Source organism: Chelonia mydas, chromosome 7 (genome assembly GCF_015237465.2).
Source record: "Chelonia mydas isolate rCheMyd1 chromosome 7, rCheMyd1.pri.v2, whole genome shotgun sequence".
In the NCBI taxonomy this organism is placed as follows: domain Eukaryota; kingdom Metazoa; phylum Chordata; order Testudines; family Cheloniidae; genus Chelonia; species Chelonia mydas.
Window position 1 is genome coordinate 25,894,161 of NC_057853.1, and position 22,845 is coordinate 25,917,005.

The window sequence follows — 22,845 nt, forward strand, 5'->3', positions numbered from 1 at the left end:
GTGTAGAGTTTTAGGATTTTTCATCACATCTAGTTTGGGGGCTGAATAATTTAAAAATGCTTAGTAGTTTAGACTAAATTGTTACACTTATACAATTAAAATTTGATTTATTTTGTACTAAAAACATGGTCTATCATGTTTTTGGTAAGACTGTTTCATTTTGTATTTTTATATTTTGTCCCTGTGCTAGAAACATAAAACAGAACATTTTTAATCCTATTTCCTATTGTATATTATTCCAGACATGGAGTATTGCATGTTTTTGCTATGAAATTGGCAGTGAAATGTAAGAGTTTCTGGTACAATGGTGAAGTTTTTTAATTGGCTCTGACTGGTAGTCCCACTGTAATAATATTTAATGTGATCAAAGTTGTTGAAATGAAGTATTCCTTAGGGGAATATTACAAACCCTGCTCTTCCTCTTGTAGCAATATTTTTGCATGTTTGCATTTTTGGAAGTTTTTAAAAAAACAACAACAACAAAACAATTTTTACTTTGCGATATCCGATAAAGGCTATTATGAGCATGAAACGTTTTTTATTTTTGGCTGACGTTGCCTAGTTTTGGCTGACATTGCTTAGTTTTTGGCCAGGGTACCCAGGCCTCTAATTAAAATTGGGAACTTAGCAGTGGGTTGGTTTTCTGTAAATATCAGAAGGCGAATCATTTGAGGGTGAGCTATAGCTATGCACTATTGTAAGATGAAGTCTGAAAGAGACCTATCTATATCTATCTGCTGAATGGAATTTTAAAATTCTGGACTAAAGGAGCAAAATGCCCTGCTGCTTGGATAAAAGATCAGCTTTTGTAACGTTCTTTCAGAAGAACAAGAACAAAGTTTAACACAGTTAAAAATAATACCCATTTTAACATAAAGTACTATGGTGTTTCTGTATTATTTTTATTGATCTAGGTTCTAATGTGGTCTCCATAATGGTAGTATATCAGTGCCATTCCCTACTAGAGTTTTCTGTTAAAGGTCCAAATTGTGACTATCCCTAATGTGGTTGCACAGGGAAGTAATCAGGAATAAGTACCCCTCTTACACCCCGCACTAGGGCTCCCCCAGATCTTAGGCCAAAGGATGGGGGGTAGGGAGAGTCGGAGCTGTGTGCCTGGTATATGCCCTTCTTGAGCAGGTGAATGGAAGGAGTGAAGAGGAAAGTAGGTAGAGCCAAGGCTCCATTTCCTGCCCCTGTGCACTGGCCAGCAGAGAGGAGCTGGAGTGTGGGTAGGGAACATGATATGCCTTGTAAAAAGTTGCAGAAAATTATTCCCTTTCTCCCTTTCCTTCCATGAGCAAGAGGCAACAGAGAGGAAAATCTGAGACTCTGAGGATACTGGGAGTTTCTCCCGGGGCAGCATATCTATATTCTGCCCTATTTTAAGGGTTCAGAGCAAAGGTTCAGTCTAGCCCTAAAATACCAATGAGGGGATATAATTGAAAAAAGTTTAGTATTAAAAAGCCCCACAGTCTTAGAAATTAATAACTAATACTTGGACAAATGTGTCAATTTATTCATCTTTCCTCCTTTATGCTTGTTTGAAGTCCTCCTACACGGAAATGATGCTCAACAGTTTGTTTTATACCTTTAGCTCATATTCTTTGTGGTAGGGTTGTTATTTGGATGCAACACATTTCTCTACTAGATGACAGAATTGCTTGCATTAAACCTGTGAGGTCACATTGTCCTCACCTGTAAAGTCCCACATGTCTTTGTCCTTTCTTCTCTGCAGTTTAACATGTAAGATGAAAGATCGGGTGACAATAAGATCCACTCAACTTCCCATACCCATAAAGAATACATTTCAGACTTTTCAAACATTTATTTTAAACAATAGTATTTATTTGGACTCTTTCCAGAGAATTTTTCTATTTCTTATGCTTAATTGATTACCTTTTCCTGCCACCTACATAACAGATCATCTGTGTTATTCATTTCATGGTAGACTACAAATTTTACAAAATGTGAAAAATGGAAAGATACAAATATTCCAGTTTATGTATGTATTCATGGGGGAAAATACTTAGATAAGGTTGTTCTTTTCTTTTCTTTTCTTTTCTTTTCTTTTCTTTTCTTTTCTTTCCTTTTCTTTTCTTTTCTTTTGAGGGGCGTCTGCATAATGTGCTGCATTCTCCAAGACAGCTACAAATTATGTCTCCACAATTTACGTAAATTTCAGTGGTGAAATGGTTTGAAAGAATTATAGGAAGTATAATATAATGAAATATGAAACTACAGATGGGGGGTTCTTGTGTATGGTGCTCCAGGAAAATTGTAAAGTTTGATGTGGAAAATACAGCAATCTATTGCATTTAAGAAATCATGTCCTGTAAACTTAACTGTGGAATGCATTAGCTGAAATAGAAAGTTTCTGTAATGTCTAAACCTTTTTTGCAGTTTATGCTAATTGACCAGGACCCTGATTTAAAGAACTCTTCCCTCTTCTGCTACTGACAGGTGTACCAGTGTAGTGTGCAACAGCTATAATTCTAAGGGATGTTTTGGTGCCAATTCTAAATGTAAAAGAAAGGCAAAGGTTTTGTGTGTGTGTGTGGGGGGGGGATTTGCTGGCTTTTTGGGTTTTTTTAAGTGAAACCCTATGGAAATTAAATTGGTTTTGTTGTAATGTCTTTACCTAAAAGTTAGCGATCAGTGAGAAACTCAGAATTATTAAAAAAGAAAAGGAGTACTTGTGGCACCTTAGAGACTAACCAATTTATTTGAGCATAAGCTTTCGTGAGCTACAGCTCACTTCATCGGATGCATAAAGTGGAAAATACAGTGAGGAGATTTATATACACACAGACTAGGAAAAAATGGGTGTTTATCATACACATTGTAAGGAGAGTGATAAACACCCATTTTTTCCTGGTCTGTGTGTATATAAATCTCCTCACTGTATTTTCCACTTTATGCATCCGATGAAGTGAGCTGTAGCTCACGAAAGCTTATGCTCAAATAAATTGGTTAGTCTCTAAGGTGCCACAAGTACTCCTTTTCTTTTTGCAAATACAGACTAACACGGCTGCTATTCTGAAACCTATCAGAATTATTACACACCGCAACAGATTATAAGCAAACTTTTCTTGATTACAATGAATTGAAATGTGATTGAATAAGAAACTTATGACCACTTTGTCTCAGTTTTCCTAATTTATATATAGTGGGCTGTATATAAGTGATATGCTAAACTTCAAGTGACTTTGACACTAAGATCAATTGGAGTTTAAGGAATATGCATATAGTGTACTATCTGGGTACCACTTACCCGCTACTGATGGTTGAAATAGTTCTTACAATTAATCTCTACTAACTTTCTCCCACAAAGTTAGTTCCTTAGTTTCTTAAGCTCTCTATGATAATACTGCATTGTTAGAAGCTACAGTGACTGACTGGATTCACTGACTATTGCTAAGCCTGGGAAGCCAACCAGTAACCCTTTATCGTACTGGCCTGTATCACTCCTCTGCATATCATACAAATTCACAGAGAGAATATTACCAGCAAGGATTATGCTTCTTGTAGAATTAATGTTATTGAATGAACAAGCCATGTCTGTCTAGGCTGCTGCTGTAATGATCAAGTATTAGATTTAACATCACACACTAAAGCAGGATTCCAGGAAAAACTCAAGACGGGGGCAACTTTCATAGACTTATCTGGTGTCTACAGAACTGTATGGAGGAATGGCCAGCAAAAGCCAGCAAAATTATCCTATGAAATGCATCGATAAAATTATTCCACAAAGTTTTGACCAACTGTAGGTTTAGCATTCTCCTTGGTGACCAGGTCAGCAGGCCATGCACTCTCAGCGATGGCCCACAACAGGGATCAGTTCTAGCACCAATCCTGTTCGTTATATACATCAGTGACCTTCCCCAAACATCATCATGGAAATTTGTCTATGCTAATAATGTTCCTCTGACTACATAGGCAATGGATTTACCCACAACAGAACAAATTCTAACCAGGGCCCTTAAAACCATGGACGAATATTTCATGTATTGGCAGTTAAAACCACACCCCATGAAGACTAATGTGTTAGCATTTCATCTAAAAAATTGAAATGCTAGAGAGGAACTGCACAGGGACTTTTGTGGGGGTGAGTCTTGATGTGTGACTTTAGACTGAAGCTTCACATGCCACCCGCACCTGAAAATTATCCATGACAGAATAAAGATGCGTATAAATCTCATCCAGAAACTGGCAGGAATACTGGCATGCAAAACTTCCAGAGACCTCTTCGCTGGCCCCTGACTGCTCCACTATAGAATACTGCTTCCCCATCTGAACACATACATCACTTGTTAATCCTCAACGTAATACACTCATGCAGATCGTTATGGGCACAGTAAAATCAACACCACATCACAACTGTGGCACTCATCTATCCATCCCAAATTTGTTGTGACATGACAATCCTTTGGGAGTGCCATTGTATTCGAGGGAATGAAGATCTTCCAGTACATGAAATAATATACTAAATAATATACTGAGATTTCCAATCCAAAAGACCCTTTTGGCTTGCAGTGCCCTGCCAAAGGTCAGTGGTGAGCAAGGTGGAAGGACACTAACGTCCACAACAAGGACCCAACCAAAGAACCAAATGGCTTTTCACTTCCACTTTGAATCACATCCACGCACCTCAGATATGGCACCACATCCACACAGGGCAGATGTGCTGACCTCCTCCATAAATGCGGACTGAGGGTTTGTCTATGCAAACATTTAGTTCATGGCAAGCTGAAGAGTGAATCTACCCCACACGAGCCTGCCATGCTCCATCTGCTGCCTCCTGACACTCATTAATAGTTTGTTAATGTGCTTAAATCTAGGCCTCTTTGAAACAGGATTAGAGCTTGTTATCATTTGCCATTCTGTGTTGCACACTACAGGAAAGAAGCTGGCATCGGGAGTACTGGAGGGGGAAGGTGATGACAAGAAGCATGTAGTTCAGTCAGAAAAGACAAACCCCTTTATAGGGGCCAAATGTAAATTGGTTTATCATTTACTCTGCACTATGTTTGAAAACCATTTTTCATTGGAAGGATGCACCATAACATCCAATCATACTAAACTGAATAATACACTGCTTACATTCAGTTGAACACCACATCAGACTGTCAGGCCAGAAAGAGACATTTCACAGTGTGCGCGCCCTTTTTCCATGCAGAAATGGTTATATACTTAAGATCTACCCTATATGAACCCATGTAATTGAGTTGATTTTCATTTGGATTTGCACAATACTTCTAACATATGGACTGGCATATGATTATAAAAATAGAAATGACTTCATCCAGATGCTGAGAGTACTTTAATAAATAATACAGAACTGTGGGTTTAAACCCATTTTGTTGTTTATATCTAAGAATCAGCTTCAAACTGATAAAAACTTTGTGTATTTCCCCTCACGCCCCACCTCCAATAATCTGGCAGTATAACCTGGATGGAAATATCTCTGCTATTTCTTAGCTCTATGTTGCCTAACTGTTACTGATTATTTGTTGACACATACTGTTGTGTATTTCATAGCATTAACCTTTCCTTACATGTAACAGTGTGATAAAAGACCGTGTTTAAACTAAATTACTAAATCTATTGTAGTGGACCTGATGACCCAGTGGTGGTGGTTCTCACCATCGTCTGGTGTATTTCTTGCTCTTCAGTCCCAAATCAAATTGAATTGACTTAAATATGATTCTACATCTTCAGCAGGAGGCAGCTGTGGCACGATATTGGTGGCCTCTTGCGGCTGGGAAGAAAGTGTTTCTGTGTTCGGAACCTTTACTCCTGTCAAATTGCAAGGACATGTCTAAAGGAGAGAGTGTCTATAATAATGCATCTGGGAGCTAGTCAGGGGTGCTCGAATAATTTGTATATGGGGGTGCTCACAGCCATTGAACCAAACTGTAAACCCTGATGGAAACCACGTCAAGCCAGCACCCCTAGTTCCAGCACCTGTGGAGCTGGGTTTATGCTATCTGAGAGGAGTGTTCCTCATCTGGGTATGAGATAAGATTCCCCCACTCTCAAAAAATTTACTCTACGTCTTTAATGAAGATACAAACAAAAGCCTTGAGCTCTCCAGTGCCCCAAAATCTCAGCTCCTGATTATTTGTCTCAGCCTGGGGGATTTCAGTTTATCATACTCCAGTTACTGGTTTGTGTAACTCAAAACATGATTGAATTAACCAAAGGGTGATTTAAGCGGGAAACTTTTTTTGATTGTGTTGCTTAACTGAGCTGAGAAAATAAATTGCTGCAAAGAGGGTTGTGCTTTTTAATATATACAACAACATGGAATGTTGGCAAGCATACGCTTTTCTTGCAAATTCTATTTTCTGGTCTTAGAAGTTGAATATAAAAGACACAGGTAGTTAATGGGCCTCGAGTCAGGTTACCCTATCTGTGTGTCTTTGTTAATCATCTAACTCCAACAATATAGCACAAGTTTACTACTACTGTACAGTGCATCTGTCATTCCAATTTTTTTTAGTTTTTTGGCTTTACCTTTGCCTTTTTTTTTGTTTGTCTGCTGTTTTTATCCTTATAGTTCTGTTTTATCTTTATTTATTTTTCATTAATGGATACCATCCTGTCTTCGTCTTGAACTGTTTTCTGTATGCATATATCTTTGATTTCTTAAATCTGTTTTGAAAATTACAGGAAGATGAACTAAATTCATAGTTAATTCTTAACACATTTCAGATAAGAAATAAAACAAATAGAGAAAACATACATGTTGTAGTAGTGAAGCAAGCTACATCGAATCTACCAGTTTGCTAAAAAAGTGGTCACATTGGAGCTGAAGGTTTCAGAAAAGGAAATGAATAGGGAAATTGCACGGCACACTTGTTGCTTTTAGTTCACTGAGTGCCTTGTTTTATTTCAGAGCTCTGTTCCCCATTTTGGTAAATATCACTGTTGTTAAGTTTGAAGCTGTTAAGCTCTCACCTTCCATTCTGAAGCTCCCTTGGTGAAAACCTAACATTCCTGTACCATTACTTCATCTGTATCAAGTTCTCTGATACCCTGGATAGCAATTTTGTTGGCTATCCTATAAAAGTGAAGGGTATTGAACTTCCCAATAACTGGCCTAAATTGAGCAGCATTTAGGTCATGATAGCTTCCGTTTCTATTTAATGCAATAAGTTACTCTTCCAACTGAGAAAGAGAGAGACATTAAGGAGGCTGGAAACATTGCAAAGCTGACTGAATGGTCGTAAAATATATTAATGCATCTCCACAGACAGTTTCATCAACAACAGCAATAGTTTGTGCAGCAAAAAAAAAAAAAAAAAAAAAAAGAAAGCTTTATTCTCCTGCAAGCATTGGTGAAAGCAGGGTCTTTGTCACAGATCATTTCTCCATACACTGAAAAGATAAAGAAAACTAACAGCACAAACACAGAGTTCTTTCTTTCTCGATCAATCTCTAAAAATAAAAGTTCTTTTGTTTTTATTATTTTGCTTCCTAGATATTATCATGAAAACCCTTTGATAAAAGCGATTGTGTTGGAAATAATTATATAGAAGGACTTAAATCACTGAAAGTTCAAATACCAACCCATGTGTTTAGCTTTAGGGGAATTTCAGTTAGTTAAAAATGGTCACGAAACAGATGAAAATACTGTATTCTAAGAGGCCGATTATCCACTTGTTAGTAAGCAAATTTACATGTGCATATCTGTATATGATATTTTGGTACATGCACATCTGCATTTTAAATTGAAAGATTCTAAGGTCTGTGCACCAGATCTTTCTGTAGGATTGCAGCTTTATTTGAAATGTACTTACTGGTGCAGGAAATGAGTCTTTGTCTCATTAAATTGGGTGCATGCTCAGCCAAATTGTGAGCTAGATTATAACCTTATGATCTGGCCTCACTAAAGGGTGATGCACAGTCCAGTGCCCCAGAAGCAGACTAGAGAATTAATTGGGAATCAGAGTCTCAATCCTCCCCTGCTCTCTCCTTATTCTGGAGAGAAGTTATTTTAGCTCTTTTTGTAGAGCAGCTTCTTCCCCTATTGTGTCCCAGCTAACTACTCTCTGGCTGGCTAGTGGCAGGTGGGGAGAGGGCAGAGGAGAGGGAAGGATCCTACTCCTCCACCCCTTCCTCACCCACTTGCTCACAGCAAGGAGTGTCAGGCAAATAGCTCTTGTTCTCTCTCTCGCTCTCTCTCTCCACTGCAGCTGGAATCACAATCTCACCTGTTATGAGTGGGAGGTAGGAGAGGGCCTTTTACCCTGTTCCTTATCTGGAGAGCAGAGTAAGGGTTGTGTCAGTCTTGCCCACTGAGGGTGACCTCACTCTGTGAGTAGTCCTGCTAATGTGAGTAGCACCACTGAGTGAAAGTAGAGTGGCAGAGTCTGGCTCTCAGTGAGAAAGGATTTTACAGAAGCTAGTCCTCACTGCAATTAAAAACACGCAGCTGGCTCATGCCAACTCTCTCAGGCTTGCAGGGCCCAGGCTAAGAGGCTGTTTAATTGTGATATAGACATTTGGGCTCAGGCTGCAGCCCGAGCTTTGGGAACCTTCTACTTTCCAGGGTCCTAGGTCCCAAGCTCCAGCCATAGTTAAACACCCCCTTAGGCTGAGCTCTGTGAGCCTGAGTCAGCTGGCATGGATTTTAACTGCAGTGTAGACACGCCCAATGAGGTCTCAATCCAGCAAAGAGTGTGATTAGTCCGATTAATGTCATTGGGATTAATGTGCTTAAAGTTGCATACCTGCTTAAGCACTTTGTTGAATAGGGACTGGAGTGCACGAGAGAGCATTCCAGAGACTTCTAGCAATATAGTTTAAGATTATATTTCTTTTTTCTTTAAAAAATAAACAAATATACAAAATACCCACAATCTAGCAGAGTCTCTCAAAACCTTTCTCAAGAAATGGTTAGTTATGCATTTTAAGTACCCAGTAGTCAAGGAATGTCAGTGGGGTTTCCACTTGCAACCTTAACTCTATTTTGTATATGCATATTAGGATGCAATCTTTACTGTGAGCTCTGAGATTACGAATGCTATGCAAATATACTGACCTTTACTGCTAAACATCCACCACCCGTTTGGCTGGTTATATGTTGCCTCTTATCATAACCTATACAGCAAGCTGTCCAGAGCATGGATCGTCTTTGATTTGTTTGTATTGTGCCTAGTTCAGTTGGGCCCTAATCCCTGATTGGGGGATGTTGGCACTACCGCAATGCAAATAATAATAATCACATGATCAAAAACTTTCTTAAATAATACATTATAACTTTCATACATATTTTTCTACAGCCTTTGTAAAGTGCCTCTTTCACACAGTGAATGAGGCAGAGCTCTGCATATCAGCTTTGCATACTTACTTTTGTATGAAGTTCATCAGTTCTCTTACTGCCATATGCTATGTAGTAGTCAGTAACAGAAGGTGCTACATTGTCTAAAATTCTAGAAACATTTGTATGTTATATTGTATAATCTGAGAAACAGCATGTGATGCTGTAATATTGCCACCTAACTTCCCATCTTCCCTCCATCTCATGCATGATCAGGACATGTAGGTGAATGAAGGCAGATACAGGGATGGATTTAAGTGGCAGGCCGTAATTTTATTAACTTAGCACTGGGGAGGTGTGCTGTATGTCCCACATCTCTCATGTATCAGGCACTGAAGTGATTTCAGTGCAGGAGTTATAGGACTCCCACCATATGACCCATAACCTAGGGTAGACCATTCTCAGTCTAATTCTAGAATTCAGCTCACTTCAAATCCTCTCACCCTCCCTCCTGCAAAGGGGTAGAAGGAGGGTACAAAAGAAGTCTGTGAAGACTTCAGGCTCTCTCTTTCCACAGATACAAGGTCTACCAGTGAAACCCAGGTCTCTATTATCTTCAGAAGCTGGCCCTTTCGGCTTTTGTCGGCACTGGATACCAGTCCCTCCACTCTGCACTCTAACCAAAACCAATCACCAAGGAACAAACTATTATATGTTGGCATCCATCATTACATGGAGATGGAGAAACCCTGAATAATGATTGAAGATCTGTAACGGATAAAGTTCCGGTTTCTTACTCTGCCATCTTAACTTCTAATTGATGTAATATAGAGCATTTATACAGTCTCACACTGGTAATATATATAAAAAATACATTGTGTGAAAGAACATTGCATTACTAAGGATTTATTGGGAGGTCTTCCCCAGTGCTGGAAGGGAAAAAAGGGAACATGTCAAAAAAGGAAGGAAATCAATATCATGCTCTGAGTCCTGTTTCAGTCATTGTTAGTTTCTTGTACATCCCTGCCCTTGCCTTCAACAGTATTTAAGAGATAGTCATGTAATCTGGTTGCTGCTGCTTGATCCCAGAATATATGAGATTGCTCAACAAAAGTGACCTTGGGCGTGATTTTCAATTGCCCTACACCTTGTGTAGTCCCTTACGCCAGTGCAAAGTAAAAGTAAAATGCTGTCAAATCATGATGTTAGCCTTTTACACTCATTTTTCACTGTTGCAAATGACTAGGTAAGGTGCTGAGAGCAACAAAGAATCAGGCCCTTTTTAGTTTTGCTCAGTGGAAAAATAGAGGTTTCAGCTCCCTTGTCTACCAGATTTATTTTCAGAATAGCAAAGCCCTTCTTCAGCCTGTGTGACTGGACTGAGATCTGGGGAAAATTCATTTAATTTTATAGTACTTGCAATAATTAGAGTTCTGTATCTCTGATCAGACAGCATTGTTCCCTGAAACTTTTTAAGGCTTTTCCTAGTAGAAATACATTAGGCTATTTTCAAGTAGTGTTGGTTTTTAATTTAACTGCTTTTATAAATTCTTACTCTTACATAGTTACTGGTGATTTTTCCATTAATAATAATAGAGTATCTGTTGTATAATGGTGCTGTACCTACAAATTTGTTCTATGCCATTCTTTTCTAATTTTTTTTTTAAAAAAGCATAATGACACTGCTGTTTCCTTGAGATTCACAGGAAAGTTTGTAGTATAAATAATAAATGGCAGGACCCATCGTGGGAAGTCAGTGGCACTGTCAGTAGAAAACAATTAAAATTATAAAACATGGCCCAATTGTTGCAGCATCCTAATATCTGTGCAGCAAATGTACATTGTAACTAGACCTTTTCTTAAAGTGTCCACTGCAGAAGCAACTGGGGAATTTCCTTATAGACACTGGAAAATATCCCCTTCATTTGGCAAAAAAGGATTAGCCTGTAGATCTGATTAGGAATTTGCACATGACTTTATTATTATATAGATAAAAAGAAGCAAATTCCTCAGAATCAAAAGAAAGTCAAAGAAAATAATATCTAGGAACCCAAGCAGGTAGAAAACGCAGCTCTAAGAATTTTTTCAGAGTTTGACATGACAGTTGCTGACGATGTAGGATAAATGGCAAAAAAGTGTTTTACCCCATTCATCTAGGGAAATATTCTAAGTACAAGAAGCAGGAGAATTCTGAATATTTTAATAAATAGGATTCCTAGTGAAATATGAGTCAACTTTGAAACAATTCAGTAATATAATTTTTAGCTTAAGTTGAGCTCAGTCTTAACAAAATGTTTAATTCTGAGAAAATATTTCTAATTTCATGAAATGCTAGCCAGGAATTGATTTATTTACTTAATTCCTTTGTAGAAATCAGAATTATGTCATTTAAAAACATAAGGCTCCTCTGGTTTTTATCTTTTTCCCCCCAAAAGCCATCCATAAATGAACTGTAAAAATATGAATGTGCAGCATACTTCAGCAAACAGCACAGCTGGAACATTCAGTATACTTTACCTATTATTTCCCTGTATCTTAATAATTAAATATTACTGCAAGGCCCAATCCTGTAATCCTTATTCAGGCAAAACTGTCTGAGAAGTCAGTGCCTGTGTGAAGACTGCAGGATCTGGTCCGTTGTCAGAAACTATTCTTTTTGAAGCAGGCAGCTTCATAACAAACACATTCAGCCAAACATACAACAAACTCTTCAAAAAAAAAATTCTCTCTACTATGTCATGTATGACAGCAATATCATGAGATTATACGTCTATTTTAGCATAAAGAGTGTTTGGAATATGTCTTGTGAGAAGATTTCAAAGATGAAAATAATCTGTGGGCCAGAATATTTGTTTTATCATTGGAAATTTCATTTCATCTAGACCATTTTGATATATCATTTTAAAAACAGGATAAAATGTTATGTTTTAAACGTGACATCTGGTGATAAATCATGTTCACAAGTTTAAATTGGAGCAAGAGATATGTGATTGTAGCCATCAGAATTAACGGGCATATGCATACAATTCTTAGACACACGAAAGATCAAAACAAGAAAGTGGCCAATCTGAAGCACAATCAACAAATGGAAAAAAAGAAGAATGCGCAGTTGCTGGAAGAAGTTCGTAGGCGAGAAGACAATATGACAGACAACTCTCAGCACTTGCAGGTGAGCTGATTTCTTAATTCATAATTGTATACTGGTTTACTAATTACACTTTAAAATTGCCAGAAAAAGTATTTTTCCAATTTATGTGTTGTTTCAAAGATGCATAATGGGTCTGAACCTGCAATACAGTGATCACTCAACTCCCATCAGGGGAGGCATTCATAACCTCACAAGATTAGGTCCAATATGTGCTAGAAGGGAATCTTCCATGCAATGCAGAATAAGAAGACTCTGAATGAGAATTTGCTAAATACATTAAGTATTAATCATAGATATGAAATGCTGACAACTTGATTTGAATTGAGAATTTTAAATCTGTATAGTATAGCCATACATTTCGCTCTTACATTTATTTCACTTGCACTCCTTGGAGCAAATTCTGCACCCATTTATACCTATGTGACCCGACTTACGTATGAGTAACTTGAAGGAATGCTGAGTGGAATCTATTGGTCTTCTCTTCAGTGTAACATCATTGTCCCTTAGTGTAAAGGAAAGAAGGATATTCCATTTCCATTTCCTGACTTATCTCAAAATGAAAGGAATGTGAACGTATTTTTTGTTTTGTGTGTTTTTCCCTGTAAAATAATTATAGAAGGTTAAGCATTATATTATTCTTACACGCACATATATATATATAACATTCAAAGATTTAAAAACAACTGTCACAAGGAAAAAGCAGAGCCTTCATGAACCAACAGATCCTCATTTTTAAAGACAGGTTTTTACCTTGGTTTCAGAAGAGTTTATACAGTTAATGGATCATCAAAATTCAGAGAGAAAGATTCTGCAAGATAATCGGCTGATACAATTCAGTGATACAATGGGTACAGATGAAGTAATATTGTAGCAGAGACTAACACATAATTTTGATACCTGCATTCAGTTATTATTTAGCCTTCTCTGACAATTGACTAAAAATAACCTCTGATCAAAAGTATCTAATATTACAAAATTCTGTGAACCACATGGGGATACCTGGAATCAGTTTGTATAGGTAAAGTTTAAGTTACAGTACTCCAGGTGCTTGTTTGCTTGATCTGGTGGTATAGTGGCTCCCTGAATGGTTTCTAATAGATGAAATTTGGCCTGCATGTGCTGTGTTCTGTATTGTGTTTCCAGTATGTCTGTGTGCAATATGGAGAATTTAACACCACTATTTGCTACCTAGTGTAGGCTCTACAACTGCTAGATATGTCAGAATCAGATAAAGGAGATTATATATCATCCAAGTTCTTGGAAATTTTATAAATTGCAGTGTTGTATACTGCACTGTACTATACTATCTGGGTTTTTTAAAAAAAAAATCATGAAGTTTATGTAGGTTTACCATGGACCATGTAATTTATAAGGATAAAATTAGATTTCTATAGTACAGAATTACCATTTAGAACACTGAATTAGTTTTTATAAATTAATTTATCCCAGTAAACAGAATCTGATTTAATAGCCTGAGAGCACTTTATTTTTGCCATTGATAATTCAGAAGGCTGTTGTGGTGGAAACATTCACTAAAAGATAGTTTCAGAACTCTCTTTCTAAGTCTTTGATGCGGTACCCTCAGAGAAAACCATGTGGAGCTTTCATATCTCTCTCATTTTATCTTCTTATATATAATTATAATGTGCCCATCAAATAGTACCAGAGTGATACCTTGGCTGAATTTTCAAAGAATAAGCTCTGCCTCGGATATATCCCTCTTCTGCAACTCAGTTGCTATCAAACATTTGCCAGTAATTAATTATGAAAATGTTAAATAATTAAGAACAATTATTTTAATATTAATATTCTTTATATTCATTACATTAATTTTTCATTTAAAATATATATTTTAGAAGTCTACTTGAGGCAGAAATAAATGTCCGCTATAATGTGTTTAATTCCTGTATAATAGAACAAACTTACCTTGAGAAGGAATGCACCATATGTGGTTATCTTTATCAGGAAATTAAAAGATGTGGTGTTTCCGTCCTGGGTGCGTTTGCAACTTTTGGATACATGTTTCTGTAAACAGCAATATACCCAGTAATAGTATATGTGGCATATTGTAGGTAAAAAGAGAGGGAAGTTTGATGCAATTGTTCAGAAAAACTGAATGACCTCTTCCTAAATGGAAAGTGCTTTAACTTTCTCTAACATGAGGGCCTTATTCACATGGGACAATGACCCACAGGTTAAAGAGGCATTAAAAGATCTGACAAAACAAAAAAAGAGGTTAATCTCTCTCAGACCCGGCTTTCGCACTGGTCCTTGAAAGTTACCTCACTGTTGGTAGCTTGATTTCTGAACCACTAGGTGCCTTCTGACTGCACTGAAAGTTGAAGGTTCCGAGCATCTTGAAGGAGATGCTCAACAGTTTGCAAGATATAATGTAATGTGAGTAAAAGCCAGTGATACCAAATCTTTATTTATAACTTGGAAATTGACATTATAGGGCATCTTGATCAGAGTAGTATACATTGTGTAGAGTTAGACTCTGCATGACCCTAAATGCACATGTGAAGGGTCAGGGTACAATGAGCTTCCATCTCCCTTTGGGCAGCTGCAATTCCTGCTTTTAGGAGGAGTGCTTAATTGTTCCTTCTCTACTCCCTTGGAAGTGAAAAGGAGGTGGGGCCATGGCTTTGCCCCTTCCCACCACAAAGCACTAGCCAGCAGATCTAGCTGACTGCACAGGGCTTACTGATATCCTGAACCACACAAAGGCCTTAGAAGCAGGTCCATAGCCTCTATGTGCTTGAAACTCTGGGACAGACTCTGCTGCAGAATGCTTATGAGTGCTTTCTCTGGGGAGAGGCAGCTCAACACTGCTCCTTACTATGGCACAATCTAACCCATAAGTAAGGTGATCAGGGTCAGTCCTAGTGTTGGGTCCAGTTCCAATGAAATCCAAGTTTTATCCTGGTTTTACTATTAGCTGACTAGCTATCTGGATAACTTTTCCTCACTCCTTGCTCTCACTTCTTTCTGTCCACTCCCTGTTGATGCTTTCACTGGACTAGATGTGTTCTCTCTCTGCTGTCCGCTCCCTCAGTGAATTAGACTGTCTCTCATTCCATTGATCAGGGGTGCAAAGCAGGTTGGATTAAAGGGCAAGTGTTCAAAAGCAGGTAAGTGAGGAATAGAGAGCTCATAGAAACCAATGTCAAATGTAAAAGAAATCTTTGAAATGTGAAATGGAGATCTTTTGGAAATACAAATGGCTATGTTTATAGAAAAGACTAGGCTGACCCAGAGCACTTGCACTAACTCAGAGGTGATTTTGATTGACATCTGAGGCATCTGACTGAAGGGGACTTGGACTTAAAACTTTAGCACCTCATCATATTAAATAATTTAATTTATTTGGCATAATATAAATACTCCTGCAAACTTAGTTACGAAGAATCTGGCTGGAGGGATGCAATACAGCTGCTTTCTGCAGGTCTCTGAGCTTTTGACTACATTTGTGAGCATACTGAATTTCTACTGTGTTCGGCTTTTGCTTTCTAATATCTGTGTTCTAAATGATACATATTGTAAATAAATTAGATTATAATGAGGTAACTTGTGTCTACTCATTTTCTCTCCCAATGAGGAATTAGCCCACTGCTGGAATATGGATATTTGTTATCAGTTGGAAGGTATGATAATATTTTATATTAGTAGATAGAATTTGAACCTGTGTGGCTTCTGCTTAAATCCTTTTTAGTGAAATGGGCACATAGTGAATTCATAGATGTGATTTTAGTGTTGTCCCAATGAACAACCAGATAAAATGGAAAACATAGTTAATCTTTATATTAAGGTTTCATTTATAAATAGTATATAAATAGTTAATAATTTATTTGTGGATGTTTTAATACATGGTGAATTAATTCCTATACATTACTATAGAGTCCAATAGCTCAATATGTTGCTTTATTCATGTGGCTTATATCCATCTGTAACACCTTCTACTGGATGTGCTTATAGCACATATTACTCATGTCTGTATATGCTTATAACATCTGTTAAATTATTAACCTTTTATAAACCATTTAAAAATGCAACCTTAATGTAAAGAGTGACCTAAAATTCTTTGACCAAGTATAATAGATTCTTGATAATATGTGAGGCCATAGCCAGTTGGCTGTGGCTCCAAGGGTCTAATATGTCAGTTCAGGACACATCCTATGCTGGAGCACAGTGTAGCTCTGGCCAGATCCCCTTTCTCCCCAGGTAGGGCTCCTACACTGGGAGCTGGGAAGGAGTTGGTGCGGGAGACCATAGAGCTGGCTCTAGGCTACTTGGAGATTCCCCTAGGACAGTGGTTCTCAAGCAGGGGCATATGTACCCCTGGGGGTAGCAGATGTCTTCCAGGGGGTACATCAGCTCATCTTGATATTTGCCTAGTTTTACAACAGGCACATAAAAACCACTAGCGAAATCAGTATAAACTAAAATTTCATACAGATAATGACTTGTTAATACTGCCCACTGAAAAGTAAGTATTCAGTTGATTTATTTTATAATTATATGGTAAAAATGAGAAAGAAAGCAAGTTTTCAGTAATAGTTCGTTGTGACACTTTTGTATTTTTATATCTGGTTTTGTAAGCAAGTAGTTTTTAAGTGAGGTATAACTTGGGGTTACGCAAGACAAATCAGACTCCTGAAAGGGGTACAGTAGTCTGGAAAGGTTGAGAGCCACTGCCCTAGGGAAAACCCAAGGAAATAAGTTAGCTGGATTTCCATCTAGTTTACACAGCTGAGAAGGTCCCTAAGTCTGCAACTGCTTACTTGCTATGTGACAGGTTTCAAGAAATTCAGAAGTCAGTAGTTTCTGTGAAACCTCAGCCTCACAACAACATCAGTTTCTTCCTGAAATTTAGAGGTCTCATGGCATCCTGTGAGTATACAATACTTTTCACTTGGCTCAGGGTGAGGCACCTTCAAAGCTGGTTAAGAATTGAGTATCTTTCTTGGCTTGACAATCTCCAGCCTTTAGTGATCATGTCTCAGAAGATTCTAGACCCCTGTTGTGGTGGACAGTGCCCAAGGACGTCTGCTGGGGGAATTCACTTCAATCTCCCTTAGCTGTTGGCTTAAATTTTGATTGATGTTTCAGGCATAACTTTAGGGTCATATTTGGATTGCTGTAAAATTTAGGGCCTTCAGAAATATGAAGAGGCCTGACTTCAGAATAATGTCTTGGAAATTAAGGTTACTTATATAGTTTTCAGAGCTTTCCTTTCACAAATCAAGGGCAGACCTGTGCGAATCCTGAGGCACACCATGTAGACACTGATGTATATTACTGAAATAGTAAGAGAGGGAGGAGCTGCCCATGTCCATTTTGTCAAGAAGCTGTGTGACTTTGAGAATGGTGTATCAAGCATCCCCTCTCTTCCCTGGCTCTTCATCTGTCTTGCAAGCAGATGACTTGAGCAGAAATTATAGTGATCAACATGGATAGTCTCTCAAACTCTTCGTGGTGACTTCAGTCTTTCATGGATGACGGACTTCTTAAATACTTTTCTTTACGGCAAGTGGGAACAAGAAATATACTTGTTTGGGTCTACAGAATAACAGGGATGCTGGTTTTCTGACTAATATAGGAAGTTGTACACATTCCTTCCTCTACCATTGTTGTTATGATATTGATAAACGGGAAAAGAACTGTGCTGGAGTTGGGGGTGTAGCTCTGTATATTTCTTTTTATTGAACATTTGGTTGCATGAGGGATCATACCATTGCTTTTTGAAGGGTCGTGACATCAATACCAAAAGTGCATAGGCCCCTAGGAAAACTTGAAAGTGGTTATACTGGTAATCTGTGTGAAGAACTGCAGCTACTACTGTTGGTAAGTACCCTCTCTTTCTCTTTAAAAAAAAACACACAGTAGTTTTACATTTACATTTTAAACTTTATTTTAGAGTAAATTATGCAGTTTATTGTGGATATGGGATCAACAGATGGCTATCAATACACAGCTTTTTCAATCGTGAAATTAAGCATTCAAAGAAGGAAGATTTTTACTCCCCTGACTATAAAGCCAAAGATCTGTTTACATTTTGAAGACAAAATATTATCAAAACATGGATAGATATCGGAGATCATTATATCTGTTTATGATTTTTTTAATTTGCAGTTGAGGGGTTTGTTTAATTTTAGTATTTCAGTTTTTTCCCTGGCCCTCAAAAATCTTTGGTTCAGTGTTAAGTTTTTTGCAGCTTTCCACAGAACTTCTCAAATCTATGTTTTCTGATGTGGATTCCAAGCTGTAAAAAGTTTGAAAAAACCTCAACTATTTATCTTTCTGTAGTTCTCCTTTCTCTTTTATTATAGGACAAGCTTTCATGCTATATTGTCTAGATATCAAAATAACTTGCCAACATGTGTTATGACTTGTTACTTTCAGCAAACTAATTTGCTTGCTAATAAATATTGAGTTCCCAATCCTCTCAATAAGAATAAAATTAAGTTTGTAAGGCAACATCCAGTTAAGAATGCTTACAGACCATCTCCTGTTTTGATATACTAATTATTTACTTTTGTAAAAATATGTTGATTGATTTTTTTAAAATAGGAAAATACCTTTGCTTGCCAGAAGGAGGCTTAGCATGTCTTGATGTGACTTGTATAGAGGAAGATGGCAAAACATTATCTCCCATCCTGTGTGATTCCAAAATTTCCTCTTATTGATAACTTGCCGTTCAAGTAAACAGCACTATTTTCCAATAAGTGGATGACTGATTTTGTAGATGTCAGTTTTCTCTCTCTCCATCCTCTAAAGAGGAAGAAGTAAATGGCAGGAATTGGGGGAGTGGAGAAAACTGGCTAAGAATATAGACTAAAATACTCCCATCATCACATGTGCTTATAAAAACTTATACACTAAAACAATGTAAAGGTATCTCAGACATAAAGAAAATCTAAGGTCAAGTCTTACTTCAACCAGTTCCATAATTGCTTGAATACTGCTAATGAAGGGACTGGACATAGCCATTACCTCACTGCAGCATGGCCTACGCACTCCCTTAGAAGCATGAGCCACCAACAATCTCAAATCACAGCAGAGTGTCTGGAAACCAAATACTTTAGTCTGAAACTAAATACTTTAAAAAGAACTCTAAAGTATCCAGTGGACCTCACAAACTGTACGGTGATTATAATTTTATTTGAAGAGTATCTCATGTGCTCCAACCACAATATTAAACAATGAAAATTTGCACATAATACTACACAAATTGTTCTTATCAAATACAAAGTAAATTATCAGAATAACTTTCATAGGAAACATTTCTACTTGTGCCTGATTTACATCTCATAAATGTAGAATTCCCACTATAAAATTTGATCAAAAACATGACATATTATATTCATGCTGAGCACAATAACTCAATTGTGTGTGTGTATATTTATCTAAACAGCAACACACATACATGTCCCAAGGTAGATTTTTGGGCCAGCAGGAAGAGAGAAGTAAAAAATGTTCATTGCCTATTTTGTTCTGATCTGCTCAACTTCAAAATCTGTTTCTATCATTTTCCCCTGAGATTTATTTTATGAAATTTTTTTGCCTCCTTTGTAAATTTAAACAAATAAGTTCATAATAATTCTCCTGAAAGCAGGTTGAGTAGAAGAGAGCAGAGGACCATATCATGAAGAGAGATTTTTCTTTGCAGCAAAACATTTCCTTTTCTTTAAGAGCAAAATCCAGGTTAATCTGGAATATTGTAATCTGGGATTTCAGTTTATCCACTGTACTATTCCTTTAAATAAATTGTTCTCCGCTATTTGCAGGCTAGCAAAATGGTTCTAGGTTTGTAGAAGTATGATTCTCGGCATGCGAAAGTCTGTAGACACCCATTCAATTAAATTAGGTCCCAAGTGATTTAATTCAGCACAAAACTGTTTTGTGCTCTACAATTCCATTTTCTCTAGGACCTCAACAATCCTTCAATCTTATTTACCAGTTTGTTGACACATTGGTATAATTTCTACCACCCTAACAGCATTAGAAATAGAAGATACATTGAAGACAGAATGTGTTGTCACATCTCATTTCTCTAGTCTTCTTAAATTAAAATATAACCAAAACCTAACCAAGTGGTATACCTGATGTACATTTATTATGATATGCTGTAGAAGGAATTTTCTTTCTGACATGTCAAAAACAGTGATATTAAAATGTTAATAAAAAGAGAAGATTTGAAGATGAGATGAAGTATCACAAACAAATACAACAGTGTAATCTATTTAGAGATAAAAGAAGCAGTGTGACTGTATTACACAAACAGATGTCAGTATGCATTTCTGAATTTTCAAACAAGGTAGGATGAAATCCCATCCATAAAATTACAGCTTTGTAGTGACTAACAAATTTATTTGAGTATAAGCTTTTGTGAGCTACAGCTCACTTCATACTGAAACACATACTGCTCCCATTTTCAGGACTCTCAAAATCATAAGTTATTGTATTCAAATTTAATTTTAATTTAGAGACAAGGTAGGTGAGGCAATCTTTTATTGGACCAACTCTGCTGGTGGAAGGGACAAGCTTTTAAGCTTCACAGAGCTTTTCCTCGGGTTTGGAGAAGATAACCAGAGTGTCACAGTTAAAACAAGGTGGGATAGGCTGTTATGCATAAGTGGTTCACACATGCTATAGGGAGACCACTTAGAATAAACTCTGCAATTAAGGGTTAGCATAATTTACCCCTCTACTGGGAACTAAAAACATGGACTTAACAGAGACACTGGTTTTATGGCTCATCACAACAATTTGTAACACACCCTACTGCTTGCTAACCCTTAATTGCTCATTTCATGCTAATGCATCCCTTACAGCATATGTGAATCCCTTATACTTAACAATCCATACCACCTTGCATTTAGCTTGGACACTCTGGTTACCTCCTCCAAACCTAACAAAGAACTCTGTGAGGCTTGAAAGCTTGTCTCTCCACCAACTGAAGCGGATTCAATAAAAGATATTACCTCACCCATCTTGTGTCTCAAATATCCTGGGACCAACATAGCTACAATGACACTGCAAACAAAAAAGTTTTTAACTCATGCATTTATCTGAAATTGGGTCTGTATCCATCTCAGAAAGAAGATGTAGTATCTTGAAGGTTTTAATAATTCTGGTTATTTTGTGTAAATACAATTTTGGGCTTTCAGCCATCGGCTTTCATTGTGTGGGAAGAGGGAGCTGAGGTTAGGATTTTGCCTTTCAGGATACAATTCCTCCCTGATCTTCCCTCATTGTGAAGGGGGGAAATGCATAGTGTGTTATACCTTTGGTTGTTTCAGCCCTTCTCTACAGCTGCCTAGCTACACAAAGATGGGGTGGCGAAGGGGAAGGGATTGAGGAGAGGATTAGCCCACATTCTTCTCTCCCTTCCCCACTGAATTTTAAGTGATGCATACCCGGGGGGGGGGATGAGGGGGGCACAAGTTCACTAGACCTTGGACTTTGTGTAAGTGGTGGAGGAAAGGCTGTTTGTGCCTTCCCCTCGGCATAAAAGCCATGGACAATCTGGCCTATTGTCTGGAGAGCTTCTAACTCAGTTGCTGACAGCATAGGTTAAAAAGCTACTCACATTTTGGAAGATGGCAGAATTCAGGTTCATCACAATATATATAAAAAGGTTGTTTTCCTTTCTTCACTCATGAATTAATACAAAAATTAGAGAGCTGTGGTAAAGATCTGAAGGCAGAATTTGAGAATGTGTCAGGTTTCAAATATATCCGCGTTAGAGTTAGAAAAGAGGCCTCTCTTTAAAGCTTCTGAAAACCTGTTCTGGAAAAATGTGGGGGTAATAAGTTCATTGATTATTATTAAAACGCGTGACAGTTTTGCGACCCTGAACCAGGTACCTGTGCTACCTGAACATATCTGTGGTTAAAGCTGCAATTTAAGACAAGATTATAGATGCTGAGGCTCATTACTATACCTGGGGCTTTAGAGCTCTAATGTAGTAGCCTAGCCTCCACAGAAGAATTTTCAGCACAAGCTTCTTTTCTGATGTTCACACTAAATTTTCATTACTTAAATTGGATACATTTTTCGAGGTCTTGGCAAATACTTTTTGGATAAACAAGCCAATTTCAAGTCCAAATGGGCAATCTTTGTAATTTTTGGCTTTCTCCATATACTGTCTATTGAGTTAATGAACTAACATATGAAGAAATGTAAAAGCCAATATTTTATGCCAGTTTTCTGTAATACATCTGCAAAATTCTTTTCAATTTATTGCCTGAAAACTGAAGTATGTTCTTGTATGCTTCCGTTTTCAAATTATAGGTTCCTTAGGGATTGTAAAGTTTCTTCTTTGCCAGTGGTTAAGCTGAAGTGTGATCAGTTTAAAAAAAATAAGGAGCGTATATGTATTGAATATTTTTACCCTTTATAAAACAAGAGGTATGAAAAGAAAGAG

General features: G+C 37.4%; 1 protein-coding gene across 19 annotated transcripts in view; it reads left to right on the forward strand.

Moving 5' to 3' along the window:
- ERC2 (ELKS/RAB6-interacting/CAST family member 2) overlaps positions 1–22,845 on the forward strand; it is an 823,531-nt gene that overhangs the window by 419,129 nt on the left and 381,557 nt on the right. For all 19 annotated transcript variants that reach the window (XM_043551551.1, XM_043551549.1, XM_043551542.1 and 16 more), the window contains one exon: positions 12,302–12,437. In XM_043551551.1, the coding sequence (XP_043407486.1) occupies positions 12,302–12,437 (136 nt within the window). The remainder of the gene's footprint in view (positions 1–12,301; positions 12,438–22,845) is intronic.